Source organism: Macadamia integrifolia, chromosome 13 (genome assembly GCF_013358625.1).
Source record: "Macadamia integrifolia cultivar HAES 741 chromosome 13, SCU_Mint_v3, whole genome shotgun sequence".
Classification (NCBI taxonomy): Eukaryota; Viridiplantae; Streptophyta; class Magnoliopsida; order Proteales; family Proteaceae; genus Macadamia; species Macadamia integrifolia.
The window spans coordinates 24,488,349-24,512,346 of NC_056569.1; the positions used below are offsets into that span (position 1 = coordinate 24,488,349).

General features: G+C 38.6%; 1 protein-coding gene across 3 annotated transcripts in view; it reads right to left on the reverse strand.

Annotated features, from left to right (window-relative positions):
* Window positions 1-1,592: 1,592 nt before the first annotated feature.
* Window positions 1,593-23,998, reverse strand: part of LOC122059441 — a 38,857-nt gene continuing 16,451 nt past the window's right edge. For all 3 annotated transcript variants that reach the window (XM_042622228.1, XM_042622227.1, XM_042622226.1), the window contains exons 8-14: window positions 13,102-13,305; window positions 12,673-12,876; window positions 8,203-8,361; window positions 6,109-6,462; window positions 3,430-3,868; window positions 2,555-2,648; window positions 1,593-2,178 (exon numbers count right to left, since the gene is read on the reverse strand). In XM_042622228.1, the coding sequence (XP_042478162.1) occupies window positions 1,974-2,178; window positions 2,555-2,648; window positions 3,430-3,868; window positions 6,109-6,462; window positions 8,203-8,361; window positions 12,673-12,876; window positions 13,102-13,305 (1,659 nt within the window). In that variant the 3' untranslated portion in view covers window positions 1,593-1,973. The remainder of the gene's footprint in view (window positions 2,179-2,554; window positions 2,649-3,429; window positions 3,869-6,108; window positions 6,463-8,202; window positions 8,362-12,672; window positions 12,877-13,101; window positions 13,306-23,998) is intronic.

A 23,998-nucleotide genomic window follows, 5' to 3' on the forward strand; every position in this document is an offset into this window, starting at 1 on the left:
GATCTAAGCCTAGAACTATAACTTAAAAAATTACAACTCAATTGCATAAATCATAAACATAAAAAGGCTGAATAAGAATAAAAGAGTGCTTGCATTAATTGACATAAAAAACTATTACAAAAGTGATTAAAGCAAAAATAGAAAAGAACTAAAACTAAAGAGTGAGAGAGGGAGAGAGAGAGCAACTAAAAAAAAAACTAGAAGAAGAATAAATTATCTCTCCTCCTCTTGCATGAGTTGTATTTATAGGAAATGGGGAGGTAGGGTAACAAATTTCTCTTTCCTAAAAGAGAGAAACCCATAATTGATAGTAAAATCTTTTGAGTCCAAAAGTGCTAAGATGGAGGAGAGAGAAGAGAGAAATAAACTTGGAGAAATTTCCTATAATTTTTTTGCTTATTTTCTTTCCTTTTTTTTCTAATTTATTTCTCTTCTTTTTCTCCCTCCAAGGGATGATTTTCTTCTTGCTTTGTTTGATTTGGACAATATTTTGGTGATGATGTGGAGGAGAGAGAAGATTTGGACAATCTTTATTTCTCTTTTTTTTTTCTTCTCTTCTTACGTAGGAACCCTTCCACGATTTTCCTTGCTTCTAATTTGATGTGAAAATCCCCTCCATGCCCTTAGTGCTTTAAGTGAGTGAAAAGCAGAAAATCTTCAACAAAATTCTCTAAAAAAAACAACCATGAGATTCGAACTTGAGACCTCTTGGTGAGCAAGGGAATTTTGCACACCATAGCTCACCAATTACACTAATTAGTTGTTGTTACGAAAAACGAATCTTCAATTACTTAAGGATGTGGTCCATCGATCCTTGTTGGCATTTGGAGTATTCCTTGTGCCTCTGAGACAATTGCAAACAGGCTGGTTCTGCATCTCGGTTCAGTTTTGATCCATTATTCTTTTTCTGGCCTGAAAAGAATAATCACTTGTACAAGTAACCAAACGAATACATACTTTTAATTGGACATGTCCATCTTGCTCAGAATTTTGTCCTCTTCACAACCATGAAAAGAAATAGGACCTCTTTACATGTAAAATTGGAGATATAGCGTCCGATAGTCCTTAAGGCCTTGAAAATATAAAACCTACAAAAAGAGAGTAAAACCCAAGGTAGCTCCATTCTAAATATGTAAAATGCATGTTTTACTACCCTAGATTTCACACATAAATGTGCTCATCAATGTTCCCACGTACCCTCCCATTGGCTCGCTCACAGGCTTGTACCTGCACCAGCAGGGTAGAGTTCTCTCGCCCATGAATCTTTCAATGGAGTCATCTGCTAGGTTTTTAATTAACTCTTAAATTGGCGTCTTAATACTAAAAGATCCCCAGATTAGCTCTTTTCAGATAAACTAACCCTAAGATGCTTCGTCCCGCTGTCCTGCATTTACCCTTCATCAAAAGCTGCACATTGGACTGGTACAGAGTCAGTTGGCCCAACCTAAGAACACACTGAGTAAGGTTGTGAATTTGAAACCGAAATCATTTATGGAAATCGAATCGAACCCAATCTGTATACCAAACCAACTGCATTATGTAGAATTGGTCTTCTATTACTTTGTATTAACAGTTTAATTGTACAAAGTAAATGGGGAAGAATCCAAATCACAGATTTCTCGATTGCTTTCATTTTCATCTCATATTCAATCAATGATACAAGGACTACATAATTTACAATGTAGCATGGTAATTAAAACATAAACAAAAAACAAAAACAAAAACAAAAATCCCTTGGGATCCTCCTAAGTAAATGGGCAGGATCCACAGTAGATAACTCTAGATCTCTTCATCTATATCATATTCAATTAACGATAGAAGGAATACAAAAACATACACTGTTTTATGATAAAAAAAAAAAAACCTATGGAAACAGAATTTACATTGAACTACTATGAAGAACCAGAGGAGCCAGAAATATAAATGAAATCGAGTCTGCCGGAAATGGAGATCCATCAAATTTTCCTGGATCATCACTCAGTATTAAGCATGCTTCTTTCCCACTGAAATAAACCTGAATTATCCACATCTTCATATGACAAGATCGGTAAGTCTAATGGCCTTACTCCAAGGGCATTTGAAAAAATCACTAGAAGAGCTTGACAGGCATGGTGTTCCTGCAGCTTCTGTAAGTCAGTTAATTCTGATGAGAGGTCCTTCCATGGCTGGTAAAATGACCTATCCAAAGATAACAGATATGTAGTACAGATTAGTTGATAATTTAAAGGGGTTCAATTCTCTTCTACAAAGGGTAATAACAATGAAATAGCACTGCTAGTGGAATTAAAACAGGGGCTAGACCTAATTCTGTAGGTCAAAGCAGATCTCTTAAAAACAACAATATAATCCTAAATTGAAAGATCTGTCTAATGTTTCAAATAATTATGTACCCATTTTTGAAAAATGTATAATATCAGACTGTTAGTCAACAAAAGGTCGATTTTGTTTTATGCCTACCTTTTTTCTTTTGGTTGGGAGAGGGGTTATTTCTATGGAGTGCTTAACAGTGGATAAGAAATTTAATAGAAAAATAACAAGGAAATAATATGCTTACCATCTCCAAGAAGGTTTAGCTTCGGTAGGGCAACGAATCTGGGAACATAGGGATGCCAAAAGGCTGTGATGATCAATAACTAACAGCTCTGTTTCTGATCCAAAATAAATAAAATACAACAGTCAATTTGATAAGAATGCAGCTCAATCTCCTTTGTTTATGTAGATAAGTTAGGAAATCCAGGCACAGAAGTTAGGCAATCCAGGCACAAAAGAATGTTAGATATAAATGCTTAACCTCAGTAGAGTACTTATTTACAGTACTACTAATTGTTTCTAGTAAACAAGAATGCTAAATCAAAACTGTTTGTATTTGTCAAATGCACAAAGAGAGAGTGCATGTTGAGCACAACCCAACAAGAAGACTCAACTGAGCCTTTTCCCAACTAAAGGGATCCTCTTTCGCCATTCAACTCTATTCAAAGATGCTAAAGCACAAATTCTATTTTCTACAAAATAAAATGCGTTTAAGAAAATCAACCACTTGGTTCATAATTAATAAGCAGTAAGGAACATTAGAAAAATCAGGTACATCCCTCCATCTTTGAAACTTATCACATGACATCGAAAAATGTTCATAGTACCTCCTCATGAAAAGCAGAAGTTTCTCTCGGTTCGCAGCATAATGGCCTAGTAGATTGTGAGTTGAGAATAATAATAAGAATAATAATAATAATAATAATAATAATAATGCTCTGGGAAAAATGCTTTTCCAAGAAACTAATTATTTGACATAGATTCTCCGAGGAAATTGTTTGTCAATGGGAAAATTAAGAATCATTTCTATAAAAATAATTGTGTTATGAAACTATTTCGTATCAATATTTATGGTGAAACTTTACATAAAAGTAGCCTATTAAAAACCAAATGATGTACCTGTAGAAGTAGAGGCATCAGAAAGGAGCAGGAGACAAAGTGCCGAGATGACTGAAGGAAGGACACTGCATTTAGATCCAAGTAGCTGCTGGAGGTACAAAATCATAGCAGCTAATGCCTTGTCATTATCATAACTGCTTGCTCTAGATTCACCATTACCCTTCTTGATGTGGTCCAACAGGGACTGTAGGGTCTCTATATTTGATATTTGCGAAGAAATAGTCTTTGCAAGATAAGAGTTGGTTGAGACTCTTCCTAGAATTACTGAAGCCGTAATCCAGCGTAAAAGCTTTGAAATTAGAGAGTCTTCACATTGCTCCTTCTCTGAGAAAATTGTGATATTGGGCTCAGATCCATTAAGCAAAGACGTCTGCATAGAGGTTGACTGTAGAGTAGCACAAATCGCCCAAATAACAAGCTTTGAGAATTTTTCTCGATCCTGTGAGATCACATTAAAAGAGTAATAAATACCATGGAGATGCATTCACACATTTGATAAAGGAAACTGGTATAGTTTCAAGAGCAGAAACATGAGTAAGTTATCTTTTCAACTCACCCTTTCCTCACTTGAGGAGAGTTGATCCACATAAGGATGCGAAAACACTCACAGCACATTCAAAGGGTTGCATTGGTCTATATCGCATGAACCCTTATTTTGATGCATTTACCCCTTTTTCCACCATATGCATAGGATTCTCTTATATGTATGGTGTATTGAAGTCAGACATCCATCAGATTCTAAAATGGGTGACACTTCTACATTACCTTCTATAAGTCTATGGATTGATACAAGTCACAATGTATTGCAACTGTTTAATAGTAAGTACAATTTTGGAATGAGCCTTTGAATCCATAGTTTTCAAACATTCAGAGTAACACCCCACACCCAGCACGGTAATTCCAACTCTGACATTCATGCAGCACTACACAACCTACCATATTCACATGCAAGCTCTAAGTGCTGCAATAGCACAATAAAATAACTGGTGTATGACGCATATCCCCTTACTTTGATGCATGCAAAGTAGATTCACATATCAATTCAACCCCCCAAGACTGGAAGATGTGTTTAACAAAATAATGCTGGTAAGTCGTTAACAGTGTCCCCCTACAGGATCAGTATTACTTATCAGTGGATTCCCCTCCCCTCAACTTGATGAGATTGAGAGCTCCATGGGCTGCCCAGGACAGGCTGGTACTAGATGAGTCTTTAGGAAGCACATAAGAGAGATTACTCTGGCCTAGCATATTTGATTGTAGGAGAGCTGAAAGCAGTATGTTTTGGATCGAAAACTACCTCCTTTTTAGACCAGTAAATGTGGACGGTGACTGATATATCAACAACAGAAGAAAGGTGACTGTTGTCAACAGTGGAGTATACTTTCCATGCAACTACTGCCACCTGATTAGGAGGCTATTTGCTGTATTAAATCCAAGAATTATAACCCCTAAACTCTCCCCACTCTTTCCTCTCTCCTCCCCCCTTCTTCCACCCCACACCCCCCCAAAAAAAAAAAACCCTCATTCAAGTGGAGGGCCAGATCTAATACCACCATAGTGAATGAGCTTGCCAGACTGGTCTCTGCTGCTTGATCATAATCCATTAGTGAAGCACGTAAATAGGCCGTGACCAGAAGTAGCTGTTTTAAATATTTACTTTAGTATCCGATGAATTTATTAAAGATTGTATAGCTAGAAAGTTCTGTGAGCTGCATAACTTAAGTGGATAACTATAGATGTACACATGATTCCAAATGGCATAATCTTACTGGTTGAAGTTAGACCCAGCTCTATAGAAGAACCTTGTAGGCTTGTAGCTGACTCTGGGAGGAAGTTTTTGATCACTTTTTTTTTCCTGGGGTGGAAACCTTGGAGCACTTGTCCTTTTGCCACACGAAACTAATATCTTCTTCCTTGTCTTCTTTTATACATATTATATGGTCAGTGTTTCTCAAGAATCCTATTATTACTTCCTTATTTTGGATTTTTTTTTTTTCTCTGACTATTGTTGCGGTTGCTGTGTTGTTGTCTCGCATCAATTAGTTAAATTGTTGGCAAGTAGCCATCTTTGGCAAATGCCCCCTAAATAATCTGTGCAATGTGAGTTGATTTGGACCATCTTCACCATTTTTGTAAGCATATAGCAAATGCATATGCTTGCCTAACTGTATCCACTTCTGCTATGTCAACAGCATTGATCAAACAAGCTTGCACTTTAACTTTGAGACTGTCTCATAAGGCAATAAATTGGCCTGAGCACTTTCCAATAAGAAGGAATAGGCCATACATGCAAGGACCTTATAATGTGCTCTGGTAGATGTGAACTTGCAAATTGTGTGATCGAGTTACGTGGATGATTGGTTTTGTGACTGGAAAGAAGGTTCTCCCAATGTTATGGTGCTGACAGTTTGAATTATTCACGATGAAAATGAGGAATTATTTATTCTATTTAAAGTTTTATCCCACAAAATTTAGCTATTAAATACATTTAGGAAAGAAGAGTGATGAATGTTGCCTTCATTTATGCACTCGTTGATCATTTTACAAGGTCTGCAACACCTTTGCCCCACTTGTGTAATATGTTTTCTGCTCTAAAAAATTATCTAAGATCCAACTTGAAGAATATGGCAGCTATCAAACTCACACACACACGTGCACACATAAGTAAGAGATACATACCTTCTGAAATATAAAAATTGGTGGTGTGCTCATAAGTATGGCTCTGAGTCCAAGCTCAGTTGTGAGGCCAGATTCCATGTTATTGAAACCATCATCAATGGCTAGGAATAGTTGAAATAAGCCCTCAAATGATAAAGTAATATGTGGTTGGTACATTTTTCTCTTTTGAGAAATCCTGAATGTTGATTCCAGTATCTGTAAAATTGAGTTAACCAAGACAACATTCTGCTTAATCAACTTTATGCCAACTGCTAACAGTTTCTGCAGATCAAATGACAGTTCAGATAGTTGCTCAAGGCCATACTTTTGCAGCCACTCGGTCACATTTCTGAAAGAAATAACACCCACAGTTACCTGAATTCAATGTAACATATAAAGAGAGATTAGTGGAAAGAAGAGTCTCAAGTAATCATCTAATTGTCCATGTGACGAGCACAAACCAATAATAATCTCGAATATGCAGCTGGATAAACATTGTGCCACAAGTGATACAAAATGATTGAACCAATTCAAAACAAAGTTATTTGTGTGGGAGTCCTGGGGCACTAATCAGATGCTACTTCCCAAGTTCATATAGCCTGGTAACTTGCAATAGGAGGTAATATCAGTGCTCAAATGGTAAGGTGCAGATAATGTGCGAAAACCAAAAAAAAAAAGACATGGTGCGGAAACTATAGGACAATCGTACACCTGCTATGATATATGATGCGGAATGTTGGGCAGTTAAGAAGTGACATATTGATAAGTTGTGTGCAGCGAAGATGAGAATGTTAAGATGGATGTGTGGGAAAACTAAGAATGAAAAGGTAAGGAATGAAAGCACTAGAGTGGGAGTTGCCCCAATTTATGATAAACTTCAGGAAAGTCGTTTGAGATGGTATGGCCATGTTCAATGGAGGCCATTGGATGCACCAATAAGGAGGAGTGATTTGATCCAAATAGAAGGATGTAAAAGAGCCTGGGGCAGGCCAAAAATGGCAATGGGAGAACAGATGAGAGAAGACATACACAAATTAGGCCTTGTCCCGAGCGGATTGGAGGTCCAGGATTTGGGCAGCAAACCCCATCTAGTTGTGTTCTACGTCGTTACTATTTTTGTGATTTCTTTCCTTCCACTTACTTTTCCTTTCCCCAGTCCTTGCTTGGATCCATGTAACTGGCCCCATTAAGTTGGGATAAGGCTTTGTTGTTGTTGTTGTCCCCAAGTAGAAATGACTAATATATTAAATCAAAACCTAGTGATTCTAAAGCAGCTTTCGCAGTAAGGTATTTTATCTCAGGCGGAAGTATATAGCAATCTTCACCATAAATCATGCATGAAGGAAAGACTTGTCACTTGGACTATTCACAAATTTTGTTATATTACTAATTTTTTAACCAAAATTTCGCATGAAAGAGTTAATGTGGACCTTTTGTATTTGGGACAGCTCTACCACAAAACTGATCTGCAAAGATGAGTTGGTGCACTTGGCAGCCATCAACAAGCCCATTAAATGGACTTCTAGATCAAAGGGTCAGTTATAATAAGGCTACAACGGGAAGAACTATTTAGGAGTTAAAAGGCTACACTATCCATGCTTTGGATCTGTATGAGATCAAAGAAGGATTAAAATTGCAACACACAATCATATTAGCATCCAATCCAACACATCATTTGTTGTGATTGCAAAAGATAACAAATCTTTTTCTTAGAAAAGGCTGTTGATGTATGCTAAAAAAAAATAAAAAATCATTTCCCAATTTTTTTTATTTTTATTTTTCCATTATGTAAACCATGCCCATGAAAAAGATTTGGCCCTTCCCAGAGAAATTTTATTCATTGTGCATTCCCTCGCATTTTAAAGCAATCCAGGTACGGAGAGAATGAAAGACAATCACAAACTGCACAGCAGTTTCCGCTGATAGAATCATCCTTCTGGATCCCCTAGGACCTAGCAAAAGGCTAGAGCATTACATATTATGGAAGAATTTTAAGTTTTTTTTCTTTTCTTTTCTTTTCATACACTCCACTAAAATGTAGGCCTTGATGTTTATGAGCTTGATAACAACAAAATAAAATAGAAATGGCATAGGCATGTGTCATACTGTAATTACCTCTAGAACCATTGTCAACTGTGTTACAAGATGATTTTCCAGATCTCCATGTAATGTCTCAATACCGAATGAGATAACAGATGATAACCATGATATTAGACCACAATATTCAACTAGATAACGAGCTATCACTTGCGATTTAATAGACTTCTTCACTATCTGCAATGAAAACCGAACCTATGTCTTTAGCTCACTGTGAACATGCTCAAAGAAAATAATGTTGCATTAACTCTCAAAACTTAAAAAGAAAAAAAATATGTCATACATTCAACAACTAAAGAGTATACCAAGAAAGATGCAACTCTTAACCCTAGCACATGTTCATAAGCCTCATGAAAAAAAAAAAATAGCTGAATTGCTACATCATTTCAATGTGAGATCCACATAACTCAAGTCTATCTAATCTCATAGTCTCATTAGAATAAACTCATATGATTCCACTAAGCATTATCCCAACTTACATAACAAGGGCACACCTACTTTCCATCTAGATGTACCCACATGTTGGACAAATACATGCATGTCCACACTCCACACTACCAACATTTTGGATCTTATTAATCTGAAAAAATGAAGAAAAGAATGTGCAAAGGAAAGAAGGGGTAGTGGCATGAAGAGGAAACATATATAGTCATACCCAAGTGATTGCCTTTAAGAATGGAATAAATAGACAGCTACATTTTCCAAGTTTTAGGGTTGCCACATCAGATAACAAGAAGTTCACATGTAATTATTACATAGATCACAATTATTCGGGTCAGCTACAGGGCTAAACAAATCCCGTCTCTGGCATTCCACCTAAAGGTCAATAGAAAAACCTTCAAGATTCATTTCAAATGGTTTGGCTGAAGAATTCTGCTGGCTGCCAACCTAATACAACCCCTTGAAGGCTTCAGACAGGTGGCACAAAAAGCACTGACACAGACAAGATATTAAGAAGGCTAAGAAGAAAATATCCTAGGATAAAGAAGAAAGTTACGTTTTTAGGCCCGACTGCTTTTAGATTTGAAGATGTAGCTTAAATTGCTAGGTTTTAATGGAAATGTCCCAAGGTGGTGGAATAGTGTAACTTTGAGTGTAACTTTGCAAGAAGCAGCAAAGACTAGTTTCATATTAAAGATAAAGCCCTTGTGGGGAAAGTTATAAATCTGGAGTAAAGTAGGAAAGATATAAAGAAGAATTATCATTTTAAATTAATAAGGAATGGGACAGGTTATATGAGACTGTTGGGCTCTCTGAAGAAGCAAGCTTACAAAGAAGGGTGGAAGAGGGCTTCTTGTCACAGAAGCTAAGGGGGAGCAAAATTACATGTCCAATGGTTAAAAGGTTATAGTAATCTTACAGTTCGAGACTTCAAGTCTGGTACCTTTTCTGTCAAATATCAGTTTGGATTTAAATAAGTCAGCAACAGCCAAATATTCCCAATGCTAATGGCATGGGTTCAAGAAGTAACCACAAAGTCAGTTTTTTCATGTTGATTGTGGCAAAGGATAATTATTTTAGCTCCGCTTATTTAACTTCAGGAAACTCTTTTACTTGTTTTTTTATATTTTACAAATATAAAAAACTCGAGAAATCTTGGCCTTGACATCAAAGGAGATGGAGCCCCAAATCTTTCAAGAGGGCGAGAGTTGGAGGTCTATTTCCTATGATTTCTTTCCATCCAGATCTGGTTAATGGTTGCGCAGAAGCCAAAAGGCAAGCTTTCCCACAATATCACATACAGGCTTTTCCTAAAATGTCATATCCATCCAAAGCCACTCCCTATGGAATGGAAGAATTCTCCAGTTTGCTGGCCAGCGTTTGGCAAGGATCCCTTTCCAAATACAGGAGGAAACAATGCAAGAGAAGAAGAGATGCTCAATGTTCTCCAACTCATTGCCACTAAGGGTGCACATAGGATCAGTCGGATGCCTCTCTGAATGAGGAAGGACTGGGTAGGCAAGGAATTTGTGACTGCTCTCCAAGCCGTGAAGATCTGACAAGGAATGTGATGCACTGATAGGGAATGTGATGCTTAAACCAAATGAGTGCCAAGGGGAGGTGGGGCCATGATTCATGACAAACTCCTAAGCAGCCTTGACAGATAAGACCATTGAAGAGGCAGGAATCCAAAGGAAAGAGTCTTTCCTTTGCTGCTGAGATTCTGGGATGATTGGAAGAGAATTCCAAATATCTGCAAAACGGGGCAAGGTTTGAGCTGGGAGGACCAATGCCAGAGGACAAAATATCAGCCACAAGGGCATACTTGGATAAGCCCGAACCATAGATGATTCTGGCATTTATGGTATGGTATATAATACCTTTGGGGTGCCAAGGGTCCAGCCAGAGATTGGTATCAGTTCCATCACCAATCTGAGAGGTAATGGCTGCAGAGATAGAAGAGCGAGCTGAGATGATTTTGCGCCACACCCATGAGCCATCAGAGGGGGTTTTCACTGTCCAAAAAGCATCAGACTGAAGAAGGTTGGAGTAAAACCATTCAACCCATATACTTTTCTTCTTTGTGACAAGCTTCCAGACCAACTTGATGATCCCAGCCGAATATACATCTTTAATCCATCTCAAGCCTAAGCCCCCTTCCGCTTTAGGAAGGCAAACAGCAGCCCAACTAATAGGGCGAAGAAATCTGGGGCATTCACTTTCTTTCCAAAGGAAAGAGGCAAAAATTGACTCAACCTGGAAATGATGGACTTCGGCAACCCATAAATACCAAACCAATAAATGTAAGAAGCTTCAACAACAGATTGGATGAGCTCTAAGCAACCAGCAAAGGAAAAGAGCTTTTCTTTTCAGAGTTGGAGGCGCTTTCTGATGCGGTCAAGTATAGGAGTACAACGATGAGCAGAAAACCTACCAGGGATAAGAGGCAGCCCAAGGTACTTCACCGGAAGAAGACCAATGCAAAAACCAGTCTACTCAAGTAGAGAAGCTTTGGATGAGTTAGAGATTCCAGCCAAGAAGATGAGAGACTTTGCAGGATTGATATGGAGCCCAGACATAGTAGCAAATTGATTCAAACAAAGCATAATGGTTTCAAGAGAGGAATTATCAGCTTTGGAGAAGCTCATCAAGTCATCTGCAAAAGCAAGGTAAGTAAGCTTAATAGCCTTGCACTTAGAGATGGCAGATATAAGATGTTGATCAGCGGCCACTTGCAAACTTCTCGAGAGGACTTCCATGGCCAGACAAAAAATGTAAGGAGATAGGGGGCATCCTTGACGAATCCCCATAGAATAGGGGAAGTAACCAGCCGGGCTACCATTCACCAAGACGGAGAAGCGAGGAGAAGCAATGCAATGATATATCCAATTAGGGCAACAAAGGAAAAACACCAAAATAAAAAAGAGAAGGAAATAAAACAGAAAAGGAAACAAATAAAGCCTCTAGAGTTGAGATCTTTCTTGTACAAGCATAACTAACTCAAACATAGCAGAAAAGGAAATAAAACTTAGGTACTTAAATCTTTTTAGAAGAATATCCCATCGATCCTCTATGTGTAGCTTATGATTGGGTTTGAGAGACCCAAAAGTCCCCGCCCAAGTGGGCTGGCCCAGTTCTAAACCGGTTGGCTCTAAGGCCCATAAGGATGGTCCAGTAATTGGTGGACCATTGTTGGATCGGTTCTTGCTGAAATACTTCTTGTCATAGAATCAATCTACATCAGTAACCTGCCAAAATGGAAATACCAATCTACACAATTTTAAGCTGTTCCCAAGTCCAATTTGCAAACCAACTCCAGTCTTCTTAATCTTATTTCTTCTCGTAGCAAACATTGTTGTTCGGAGCTAAGATGAAACTAGGCGCAGGCCTCCCGCCAGTATGTGAAATGAAATGGTAGAGCGGTAAATATTATAAACTGTCTTTAGTTAAAAGCCACTGTGGTTGGTAAAACAAGGAAGCATCTGTATGTGAAGGAACAACCTGCAGTGGCATCTTTGTGGTGGCGACTTCCGGTAGTTAGTGAGTGTATAAGCTACATAGTAACCTCCATCTCCTGACACCTCTTCCTCCTCATCCTGTCCCTTTCTTCTCTTCCTTCTTCCTTCATTTTCTTTTTCCTTCTCTGCTTTCTCTTCCTTTTTCTTTCTCCTCCACCTTCCCTTCCTTCTCCCTCCTCTTCAGTTCTTCCTCTACCCCCATTCCCTTCTAGTCTGTGCTTCCTCCTCCTCCTTTTTCTTGTTTCCCTCTTTTTTCCTTATCAGTTATGCAGGGAGTGCTTTGCCGCTTGGGCAATGCCTTGACAACTATGGTAGCAATGAATAAGAGGCCTCAAGTTCTCTCAAAATATCATGTAGTGATATAACAGAGAATACTTGGATCACACAAGAATGGCTTAATGAAGCTAAAATGATCTCAAGTAAACATGTTCTAGTTTCGCACATAAACCATAAAGTTGAAACAAAACATATATTGCACATAAACCATAATTTATAGCAAACAAATATCACCAAGTGAACTTCACAGTACCTGAAGAATTAGTATTCTTGACTCATAATCTGACATAGAAGAAGCATAAAATCCCATCAAATTCTCAATAATGCATTTCCTCTTAAATATTTGAGCATCATCGTCTAAATTTAACCCTGCATATGATAACCGAAGTAGCCACAATCTGTCTCCTTTGAAATTAACTGAGCTACTACCAAAGAAAGTATCAAATAAAGGTACAGCCTGCAAATTAAGAGAAAAAAAATATGTTAACAATGGAGACAACTCCTATAATGGACAACCAAGGACATTATATATAATAATTTCATGGTTGATTACTTCCCAGTTTAAACTGAAGATCAGACAAACAACAAATAAAATGAAGTAATGAAACTATTGGTTCAGTGGTCTACCAAACACTAAAAACTTGAAATTAGAAACTTGTTTCAATTAGGTAACATACATTACCTTCAAGTTCACCCTAGGTGATCTCATCAAAAATTTACTTATAGTAAAATAATGTTCATGTGAAGGATCCAACAATATGAAAGATGCCTCAGCCGCAAAAATGCCTATCAGTGAAGGAATTTTTTGAAATGGCTCTTCTATTCCATTTTTCAAACAAGTCACTAGAAGATTAAGCTGTAATCCCTCCTTCCTGTTTTTATAGTTCTGTTACAAAGAGACAATGTTACAGAAACAGTCAATGCAATCTCCTAAAAAATTTATGTATAACCAGGAAATGGATAAAAAAAAAATATTACCATAAATGAGCAGCTATGAGCGACAGAAGGGAGAAAATAAGTGATAAACAACAAGGTCTTATTTTAGAAATAAAATCCTAATAGAAATACTACCAACTGCAGTTTTTTTTCTTTTTTTTTTTTCCTTTGGGGGGGGGGGTGACGAGTAACAAGAAGATCTAATAGTATCATAAAATAGATTAAAAACAATGTAATTTTTTTTTCGTCTAAGTACAAAACACAACATTCTCAGCTGCTATCTAATCGACAAATATACCCAACTAGTCAGCTCCCAACAATGCTTAATTTAAGTGGTTTTCACTGTCCATGTAATCTTCATCCTTTGTGATAAATAAGTGAAAAAATATATGAGATTCAATTATGTGTCCAAAGAAACAACATGAACAGCTTTGATAGATTGGGACATCATATAATGATGCTCTTTGTCAAGGGTTTGGAGGTTTCTCTCTTGAAAACATGGAGATAAAAGGATCAGATCATCAAAGAGTTTGCTCCTTTGGCACAGAATAGAGGATTAGATCAGATCACCAGAGATCAGTTAGTTTCTCCTTCCCCTTCCTTTTTTTTTTTTTTTCACACAGGCCCATAGCCCTCCAACAGTTCCCCTCCTACTTTTCCTATTACATATTTCCCACCAGCCAACAGCCCACACCCAGTTATTATTTCACATGTGTTGGGACTATGGCGGTAGTTGTCGTTGTTGTCAACACAGTCAGTTGAGCAACACACTCGTACTATTAGTGGATGACTAGTGTTGAGCATGGGCAGAACAGATGTCATGGCAGACAGATGGCAAGGTCAGAGCATCTACAGAGTACAATGGCAGTGCAAGTGTGCACTGATGGTGTACACATGTGCCAGTGCAGAGGCAGTACAGTGATGTAGGTAGTTCCTAGTGGTGTACACAGGGTGTAGAGTGGTGTGGCAAAGAAGGCAATGTCAGTACAGCCAGCAGAGGCAGTTCAATGACGTAAGCAAAGCTGGAAAGGAATGGTAGTACTGAAGATGGCGCACAGTGGCATGGCATGCAGTGACTGATGTGCCAATCTGATGATGCAGTGGTGCTGATGTGGCAGATGAAATGTCAGTATTATGGCACAAATGACTTAGTGAGTACCGATATGTACTAATAAGTACTAGTGATGAGGCAGGGGCACAGGTGTGTACTGATGACTAGTGCAGTGGCAGTGCAGTGCCAATGTCAATTTTGATAGCTAGCAGTGAATCCTGGTAGTGTGCAGGTGTGTGCATGTGGCAGACATGATGCGGCAATGTCACAGGTGTCGGGGTACTGCTAGCAGTGTCAGACAGTGAGTGGAAATGTCAATAAATGTAAAATGGACATGTGTCAATTTGGCAGTGTCATTAAGGCATCTGGGCATATGTGGCAGCATTTGGCAGTACATTACAGTGTTATTCAGTGATTGGCAGCATCAGGTGAAGGTTATGCACTTTGAATGACAAATTTATAGGTTTGGGCTAATATGTCATCTTCGGAGCCAATTTGGGCAGGCCAAGTGGCAGATTTGGAAGGATACATGAACTGGAGAGTAGTAGTCTGTCGAGTCATCTTTCCAACGCAATGGGAATTGGATCAATCCGATACCAAATGAAGAAGTTATAGCAATTTCTGTACATTCGCACAGAAAAGAATCAAAATGGGAGAGTTTGGAGTTTCAAAGCTTGCTCTCTGCTCATTTTTCCTGCAATTGCATATGTGCTGGGACGCAGAAAATTGTTACAAATTTTTAGTCCATGCCACATTAGAAAACTGCAAGCTTGTGATGCAGCAGCAGCCTCAGGGATTTTTTAAGCTGTCCCCTAATTAGAATTTAGAGTAGCTCAAAAGATGAGAAGTAAAGATCTCTGAATTAGCTTTTCAAGGAAATTTGAATCATGCTAATCCGATATCGGAGTGTAAAATCATGGCATTATCTTCAGGCATAGCGCATAAGTTGAAAAGGCAGTGTCCTACACATCAATCAGGTTCAAGCTCATTTTTTGGATCCGTGCACTAGACCCAGGTTGAAGATGTAAACAAGAGACATGTAGCCCTTCGAGTCTTCTATATGTAGAAAAAGAATCTGATGCGGATCCGGATTCCAAAGCTGGAATCAGATCGCTTGAAAGCCCACCCAAATAAGAGAACTCAATAACCAAGGTGCAGTGGCGGTATTGTAATTAAACAGAAATTATAAAGAGAGTGGCAGAGTTGTAAATAACCACAAATTTCCTAATTTCTAGATGAGTCGGTCAAACAAAGAGGACATAAGTGGGATCTAAATTAACTGCTGAGGATTAGACAGGTAGCACACACTAAATATGGGACACAGCCTAATTCATTGAGAGAGAGGGGCAATTCTGGAAAAACATAAATTAACTAGTAAAACAACAAAGAGCCCACCTTCTTCTCAATGGAACACCAGGGGGCGATAGACCCAGCCCTGCTATCAACAGGAAACCTCGGCCATAAGAGAACGATTCAAGCTTTGGTTTCAGACGAAGGTTCTCCACTAGCAAGCCTCTTGAATCCCTCTATTGGACACCCAAAAACTTGATTGAAGGAGGAGCATTCAATAGTCGAACTGAACCTGGCGGAGGAGTAGGTTTCCAGATTTGTTGCAGGCTTAATTTCTCACAGCAGAGAAAGACCTTGGAGTTGTTACTATAAGGTTTGGGTCGCTTTCAAGGCAGCAACCTTCGACCTTAATCTCAGTCTCAATCAGTAGCGGACAAGGTTTCAGCAGCTTCTTGGGTATGTAGTATTACCGCCAGCAGAGAAGAAGAGCAGAATCAAGTACCAGGAACAGGAAAACAGGGGAAGAAGAAGATAGGAGAGGGGAACAGTCGCACATGCACATCTAACCACATGCTTTCTCAAACAATCTCTCAATCGATTCATTCAATTACTTCTCGTAAGCCTGAGATGATCGCCCAGAACAGGGGAAGGGATGGAAACCAGAATAATAAAAAGGACGAAGAGAATGAAAAGAGAAGGAAGAGAAGAAACTGGAAAATTTTAGAGGAAGAAGAAAGGGGAACCGGCAGCCATGGTTTCAAATCCAAATTCTTCAATTTTATTCAATTATTCAAAAAAATCTCTCCGTTACTAGAGTATTACATGGCTTATAAAAGAAAACTCAAGCATCAAAATGGTAACTAATTTAAAATGGAAACTAATCTAAAATTAGAAGCTAAATAATACCAAAAAAAATTGTTTCTAAAACCAAAAGGAAATCAAATCAAAGCTAAACTTTCCCTAGATCCATTGCCCAACTGCATCAGAATCGAATCAATCAGAGTTTATACGAGGAAGATATGGCCATTTCCATGGAGAAGAAGTAGTATGTCACTCTGTCCGGTAATGACTTTCATGGACATCTGGAGTTGGTGTTGGTAGTCCATCTGCAGTGAACTGTCAACTAGTGACGATTTTGGTTCTTATTGACTTTGAGCCGATTTTTTAGCATATACCAGGCAGAATTAGAGGAAGGATATTTCTATCAAAGTTGTATACTTTTTAGCTATATAGAATAAGTTATTCCATCCGAACTAAGGAAAGGTCAGTCCGCTAGACTGTTTCTGATTCAAACTGAGCGGTTGGACTGAGCTCGGGTTGGGGCTTTTGTTAACCCTTCTTAAGTGGGTTTTAGGGCTTATACTCATTAGCTCTAGAGAAGAAGAGAGAGGAAAGGAGAAGAGAGAGTCTCAAAGAGGAACCCTAGAAGACTACCTTCAAGCAAGGACATCGAGTGTGCCACATTGGAAGGTCTCTCCAAGCTTCACCAAGGGTTTGGGTTTGAGGAGAAGAAGAAGAAGAAGAAGAATCTCCAAGAGAACCCCCACAATAGCTCCTTGATTCCCATTGTTTGAGCAAAACAAGGTAAGGATTCTTCAAGCTCACAAGATATCATCAAGGGTTTTGGTTGAAACAAGAGAAAGAGAAGGAGGAGAAGAAGAGTGTACAAATCTAGGGTTTGTACATTGCTTCAACATCTCCAAGTGGCAAATTGGGTGAAGCTTTGGTGGTGAAGAAGACTCGAAAGGGGTGATCCGCAACACAAGGGATACAAAGTTGGTTGGAGGTAACCCTTATTTGTATTCCCATCCATAAGTACTAGTGTGTAGGCAATGTGTTCAATTAAATTGCCTAAACTAATTTGAGCTTGCACTGTAGGGCATAGTTATAAACCTACACTTTTATTGTATCAGGGTGTAGTTGTAGGTCCATGGTAGTTGTATATACCTTCCATTTGGCGTTTGTAGTGCCCTCCTAGTTGTATCCTGGGTAAATTGGATCCGTAGCCCTAGCTTTTGTTGTTGCAAGCATGGAAGTAGGTTTGTAGCTCCTAGGTCGTTGTAGTGATTTAAAGTAGTGTGTTGATCAAATATGAAGCCCATTGAGGCATTGCTCCATGGATGTAGGCATGTGCAAACCAAGTAAATATCTGCCTTGTGGTGCCTTATGGTACAATTACTACATGAAAATGTAATCTACCCTAGAAGATCTTCATTAAACTTCTTCAATTTGTTCTTCCACTTCTTGGCACTTCACCTTCAATTAATTCATTTGTAAGTCCTTATCTTGAGACAAGTTTCATATCTTGACTTCTTGAAGCTTGGATTCTTGGAGTTTGACATGTGAGCGTTCTTCTTCAAGGCATGTCCTTACACTAAGCATCACTCAACAACTATAGTTAAAGTGACCATTTGTTTGTTATCATCAAAACCAATTTATGAGTGTGGGCATGTTCCCGACACAACACCTTTAGTAGATCATGCCACCTCAATCCCAAGGAAGTACTTCAGCTTCACAAGGTCCTTGATTTCAAACTCCTTACCAAGTAGCCTTGAGTTTAGAGATTTCAACCGACATTTCCTATGACAACTATGTCGTCCACATAGACAATAAGGATAGTAACCACCCACCTTTTTAATGAATAGGATGTGGCCAGCATTACTCTATGTGAACCCAAGTACTAACATAGCCTTGTGTAAACAACCAAACCACACCTTGGGAGATTGCTTTAGTCCATACAGTGCCCTTTTTAGTTTGCAAATCTTCCCTTGAGTTGGTCTACTAGATAGCTTGATGGAACATCTATATACACTTCCTCTGTCAATTCACCATGAAGAAAGGCATTCTTGACATCTAGTTGTTGTAGCTCCAAACCAAAGTTCACTTCACATGAGATAATAGCTAGAATCATATTCATTTTAGCAACAAGGGCAAAGGTCTCCTGGTAGTCAATCCCATAAGTCTGAGTAAAACCTTTGGCCACCAATCTTGCTTCGTACCTATCCAAAGTTCCAACTTCTGTCTGCATTCTACCTGGCTATAAACACCCATCTGTAGCCTACAGTTCACTTTTGTAATGGGAGAGTGACCAAGTCTCATGTGCCATTCTTTCCAAGTGCCCTCATCTCCTCATCCATTGCACGCTTCCATCTAGGTTTTACAAATGCCGCTTGCCAGGATTGAGGAATAGAAAGACAAGGAAGACACAAAAGCACCATGGAACAAGATAAACTGTTATAAGACACAACGTTAGAGATAGGGTGCAAAGTACAAGTCCTACTTCCTTTCCTATGTGATGTAGATTTGAGGCTGAACCGGGTTAACCCTTCGGAAATCTCAACCGAGACGGATCAGATCTGATTTGATTTTTGGGATCAGTAGAATATTTTAGGATTTACTTTATTTAAGAAATTTTGAGTTATTTTATTTGGGAATATATGTAATCTTTTATTTTATTTTGGGTAGTTGTTAGTCCATTAGGGAATTACCACTTTAAGTTTTATTCTATTTCTAATTTTATTAGTTAGAATCTAGGAAGTAATTAGTAGTTGCTATTTCAGTTTTAGATTTTGATCAGGCAAGTTTTAATTTCAATTATTATACAAAGGCATGTAACCCAATTTTGTAGACAGATTTTGAATGATGAATTGAATTGAATTGAATTGAAGGTTTTAGTGCCGAGTATGGCGCAAGACGTGTGACCCCTTTCCACCCCTCTTTGTGCTATTCGTCTCTCCTCCTTTGCAACTCTGAGTTCACTTAGGGATTTATATCCTTTCTCTACAGGCCCTCCATCAAGTGGTATCAGAGCCGAAGGATCCATCTCCTTCGTTCTCGTTCCCTATTTTTTCCCCTTTCCATTCTCTGTTCTGGTTTCTACTATGTCAAAGAACAGCCATTTAAAAAAAAGTCTTTCTTACCCATCGGTCCCAACCCAAACCCCAATTCTACCCCTGTGACCCTCAACTGGAACCCTCTCTTCTTCCTAAGGTTTTGACAGTAGCCAAAACAAATTATGTTCAAAGTTCAAACAGAGAATAGAGTCTTTCCCTAACCACCGCCCATTCAGCAACCAAGAAAAAAAAAAAAAAACCTTTTCTCCTTTGTTTCCTACCAAAACCCACCCTCCATTCGAATCTACCCTACTAAATCCCCACCACCCTTTCTCTCTTCTTTTTCTCTTGGATTGAACCCCTCACTTAGGATTCCGCAAGCAAAAAGTGAAAAAAAAAAGAGGAGATTGGAGCACCCAGCCGTGAGCTCAACTAACCCCCCTAGGGTTTTCGACTGCAGTCAAGCAAGAAAAGAAGAAAGAGACGTGGCAGAAGAGAGAAGACGAAGAGAAGAAAGAGAGATCCAGAAAAAAAAAAAAAAAAAAAGTCGAGAAGAGAGAGAGCAACGGGATCCTTATTTGCTCGTAAGTCACCATCTCCACTCGAACCTCCATGGAAGCCATCATCCACTCTTGCTATTGTGTCGGAGCCCATAGCCCCTCGCCTCGGCCTTCCAGAGCTCCCACCTTTGTTCTCCCATGCACCTAAGGAAGACATGGTTCTGTGTGGTATCCATCCTTGATTCATCTTTCCTTATTTCCGATTTTACCCATATCTTTTAATCTTATTCTTAATTACTCCTTTTCATGGTTTTAAGTATCTCCGATACCGATACGATACCCTTTGATACGTATCTTAAATTTAGTCGGCCGATACGATACACACCGATACGATACATTGAATTTTTTAAATCATTTCGTATCGATATATTTCCTACAATACATATCGATATGCATCAATACACCACTAATACACATCGATATGATACGACATGCCTCGATACGACTCTATGAAAAATATAAAATTGAGGTAAAATGTACATTTCGGTATGTATTGGTACGTATCGGTGAGTATCGGTATGTATCGATCGGTACGTATCGGTATATATCAGCACGTATCGGTAAGTATCGATATATATATATATATATCGGTATGTATCGATACGTATCGGCGCTACGGTCATATAATGGCCAATATGGGTAATTTTTTAGAAAAAAATAATTTTTTGAAGGGTTTTTGTTCCAAAGTTGCTGTCAGCCATATTTCTCTCTAACTAAAGTGGAAATCAAGGTTGGGAACAAGGATTTTACATTTATGGGACAACTACAGACCTTGAATTCTTAGTACGATACCCTCAATTTAGTGTTTATGCATAATACATGTTATCAATAGCTTTTTTTAACAAATTCTTTATGCAAAAGTATTTAAAAAAATGTTTCCTATCCATTTATGTGTGTATCTTTAGCGTATCTTAGTGTATCTCCGATACGATACGATACCCTCCGATACGTATCTTAATTTTGGCCGACCGATACAGCGACCGATACCGATACTTTAATCCTTGCTCCTTTTATTTCCCATATTACCCCACCCTTTTCTATTTAATATCTTTTGTCCTATTTTTTCACTCACTTCCAAGTTTACCCTTCCCACACATGGCATATCTTTGAGTGACAATTGGACTTCAGTTATTTACAATTCTGCCATCCTTGAAAAAAAAATTGACCCTCCATATTTACTGTTCTGCCACCCACTTGATTATTGGAGTTGCTGTCTTATTTTTGTGAGGCCTATAGCAATTCCGACACAGGATTGGTCATGGATTCGTTTGTATTCAAATTTCTAGTGCGGTTGCCCAATGGGAAGCCTGCTACTTTGTTGATTAATGAGCGACTAAATAACAATTTTGTCTCATGATCTGTGGTGGATTTGTTGTCAAAGACCAATCAGATCATTTTTTAGTGAGAAGATGATGTCTTCGTTGAATTTTCTATTTCTCATTATTATGATGGTGCTTTTTGTGAAGTGTTTGACTCTCCTAAACACATCATTAAATTGGGTCAAAGTTGGTTGGAACAACGAAACGGCATCCTTAATCAAGACAACAATATGTGCACCCTCCAGGCATATCACATGAATCAAAAGTTTAATCTTCATGGATTGGTTGAGTCAAAGAAAGTTATACCCCCAGTACAACCACAAGATGAACGAGAGGCATCAACACAAATGGATGACCGTCCTATTGTGGAACAGGTGATGACAACAGAAAATGAGAAAACTGTGGATCAAATAATGAAGGACATCAATGCAATGCCAATTGTTCACCATCATGAATTCATTCTTCCCTGTGATTTTCTGGACTTGAATGCACCTCCAAAGCTTCACATCATGGATTTTTGTTCGTGATCTGTTCGTGAGTTTTTATTGTTATCATTCTATAAAACTCGTGGACAAGTTTTTCTCAACATCGGGGGAGTTGATATAGATTTGAGGTTGAACCAGGTTGACCCTTCGGGAAATCTCAACCGAGACAAACCAGATCTGATTTGATTTTTGGGATCAATAGAATATTTTAGGATTTACTTTATTTATGAAATTTTGAGTTACTTTATTTGGGAAGATATGTAATCTTTTATTTTGGGTAGTTGTTAGTCCATTAGGGAGTTACCACTTTAAGTTTTATTCTGTTTCTAATTTTATTAGTTAAAATTTATGAAGTAATTAGTAGTTGCTATTTCAGTTTTAGGTTTTGATTAGGCAAGTTTTAAGTTAAATTTATTATATAAAGGCATGTAACCCAATTTATTAGACAGATTTTGAATGATGAATTGAATTGAAGGTTTCAGTGTCGAGTATGGTGCAATTGTGCAAGACGTGTGGCCCCTTCCGTCCCCCCTCTTTGTGCTATTCTTCTGTTCTCCCCTGCAACTCTAAGTTCATTCAGGGATTTCTTCCCTGTCTCTCCAGGCCCTCCATCACTATAGGCAATAGGGATATCAAGAGATAGATCAGAAGGAAAGCGGATACCTGGAGAGTAGATCAAGATTAGTAGTGTGAGTATTGGTGTTAGTTCTCTTCTTCAGCGGGAATACGCCTACAACTCCTTCTGAGCAGACTGAGGCTCCCCCTGTATAGAATCCTCTTGAGTCACAGCAGTGTCCTTTTCTCCCTCTTCCACAGGAATAAATGGACGACCATCAAATGGAGGAATCAAAGAAACATCTTCTCTTTTAGAAGTCTCCCCCTGAAGAGGTGAGTAGCAGGCCTCAATCTCATGGAACACCACATTTATGGTAATGAACATAAGCCTAGAGGGGAAGGATGATAGCTCTTGTAGCCCCTTTAAGTGGCAGAGTACCCCAGAAATATACACTTGAGACCCTTGGGGTCAAGTTTACCATGGACATGATGATTTCGAGCAAAGAACACTGAGCCAAACACATTAGAAGGCACAACAAAAGACCAAGAACAAATAAGAATCTCAATGAGACACCGAAAGTTCAGTATACGGGATGGCATCCGATTGATAAGGTAAGCTGCAGTAAGAACTACCTCACTGTAGTATGGGGTAGGGACATGCATCTCAAACATAAGGGAGCGTGCTACATCCAACAAGTGCTGAGACACCGAAAGTTCAGTATACGGGATGGCATCCGATTGATAAGGTAAGCTGCAGTAAGAACTACCTCACTGTAGTATGGGGTAGGGACATGCATCTCAAACATAAGGGAGCGTGCTACATCCAACAAGTGCTTGTTTTTTCGCTTTGCAACTCCATTCCCTGCTGGTGTAACCACATAATTTCTAATGGATGATCTCATGGTTCACAAGGTAGGTTTGAAAAGAACCTTCCATATATTCAGTACCATTATCAGTCCTCAAAATCTTGATTTGAGCATCATATTGAGTTCTAACCATGTAATGGAATTGCTTAAAACACTTAAACACTTCATTTTTGTGGTGTAATAAATATACCCAAGTAATATGACTATGGCAATGAATAAATGTAGCAAACCATCTAATAACTAGTCACAAACACACGGCAGGCAAGGCCCCAAACATCAGAGTGAATCAACGAAAAAGGAATAGTGATTCTGTGATCAAACTAAAGTAAACATTTTCAGTCTATCAAGCAAACACATGCATCATAAAAAAACAAAATCTAATTACATTGCTAAACTAAAGCAGGAAATAATCTAGATAATGTTCCCAGCAGGGGTGCCCAAAACGACGATGCCGGCTATATAGTTCTGACAAGGGCAACTCTGAAGTTGTATGATGTGACTGTGTAGGCATTGCCGAATGGCTAGTGTAGATCCATTGTCAAGGTAATAGAGAACAACACTCATTCTACCACTACCAATCGTTGCCCCCATCACAAAGCCCCACACAAACAATGAGTAGGAAAGAAGATGACTTTACAGTTCAGATCTTGAGTAACACTACCAATTGATAACAAATTAGTAAAG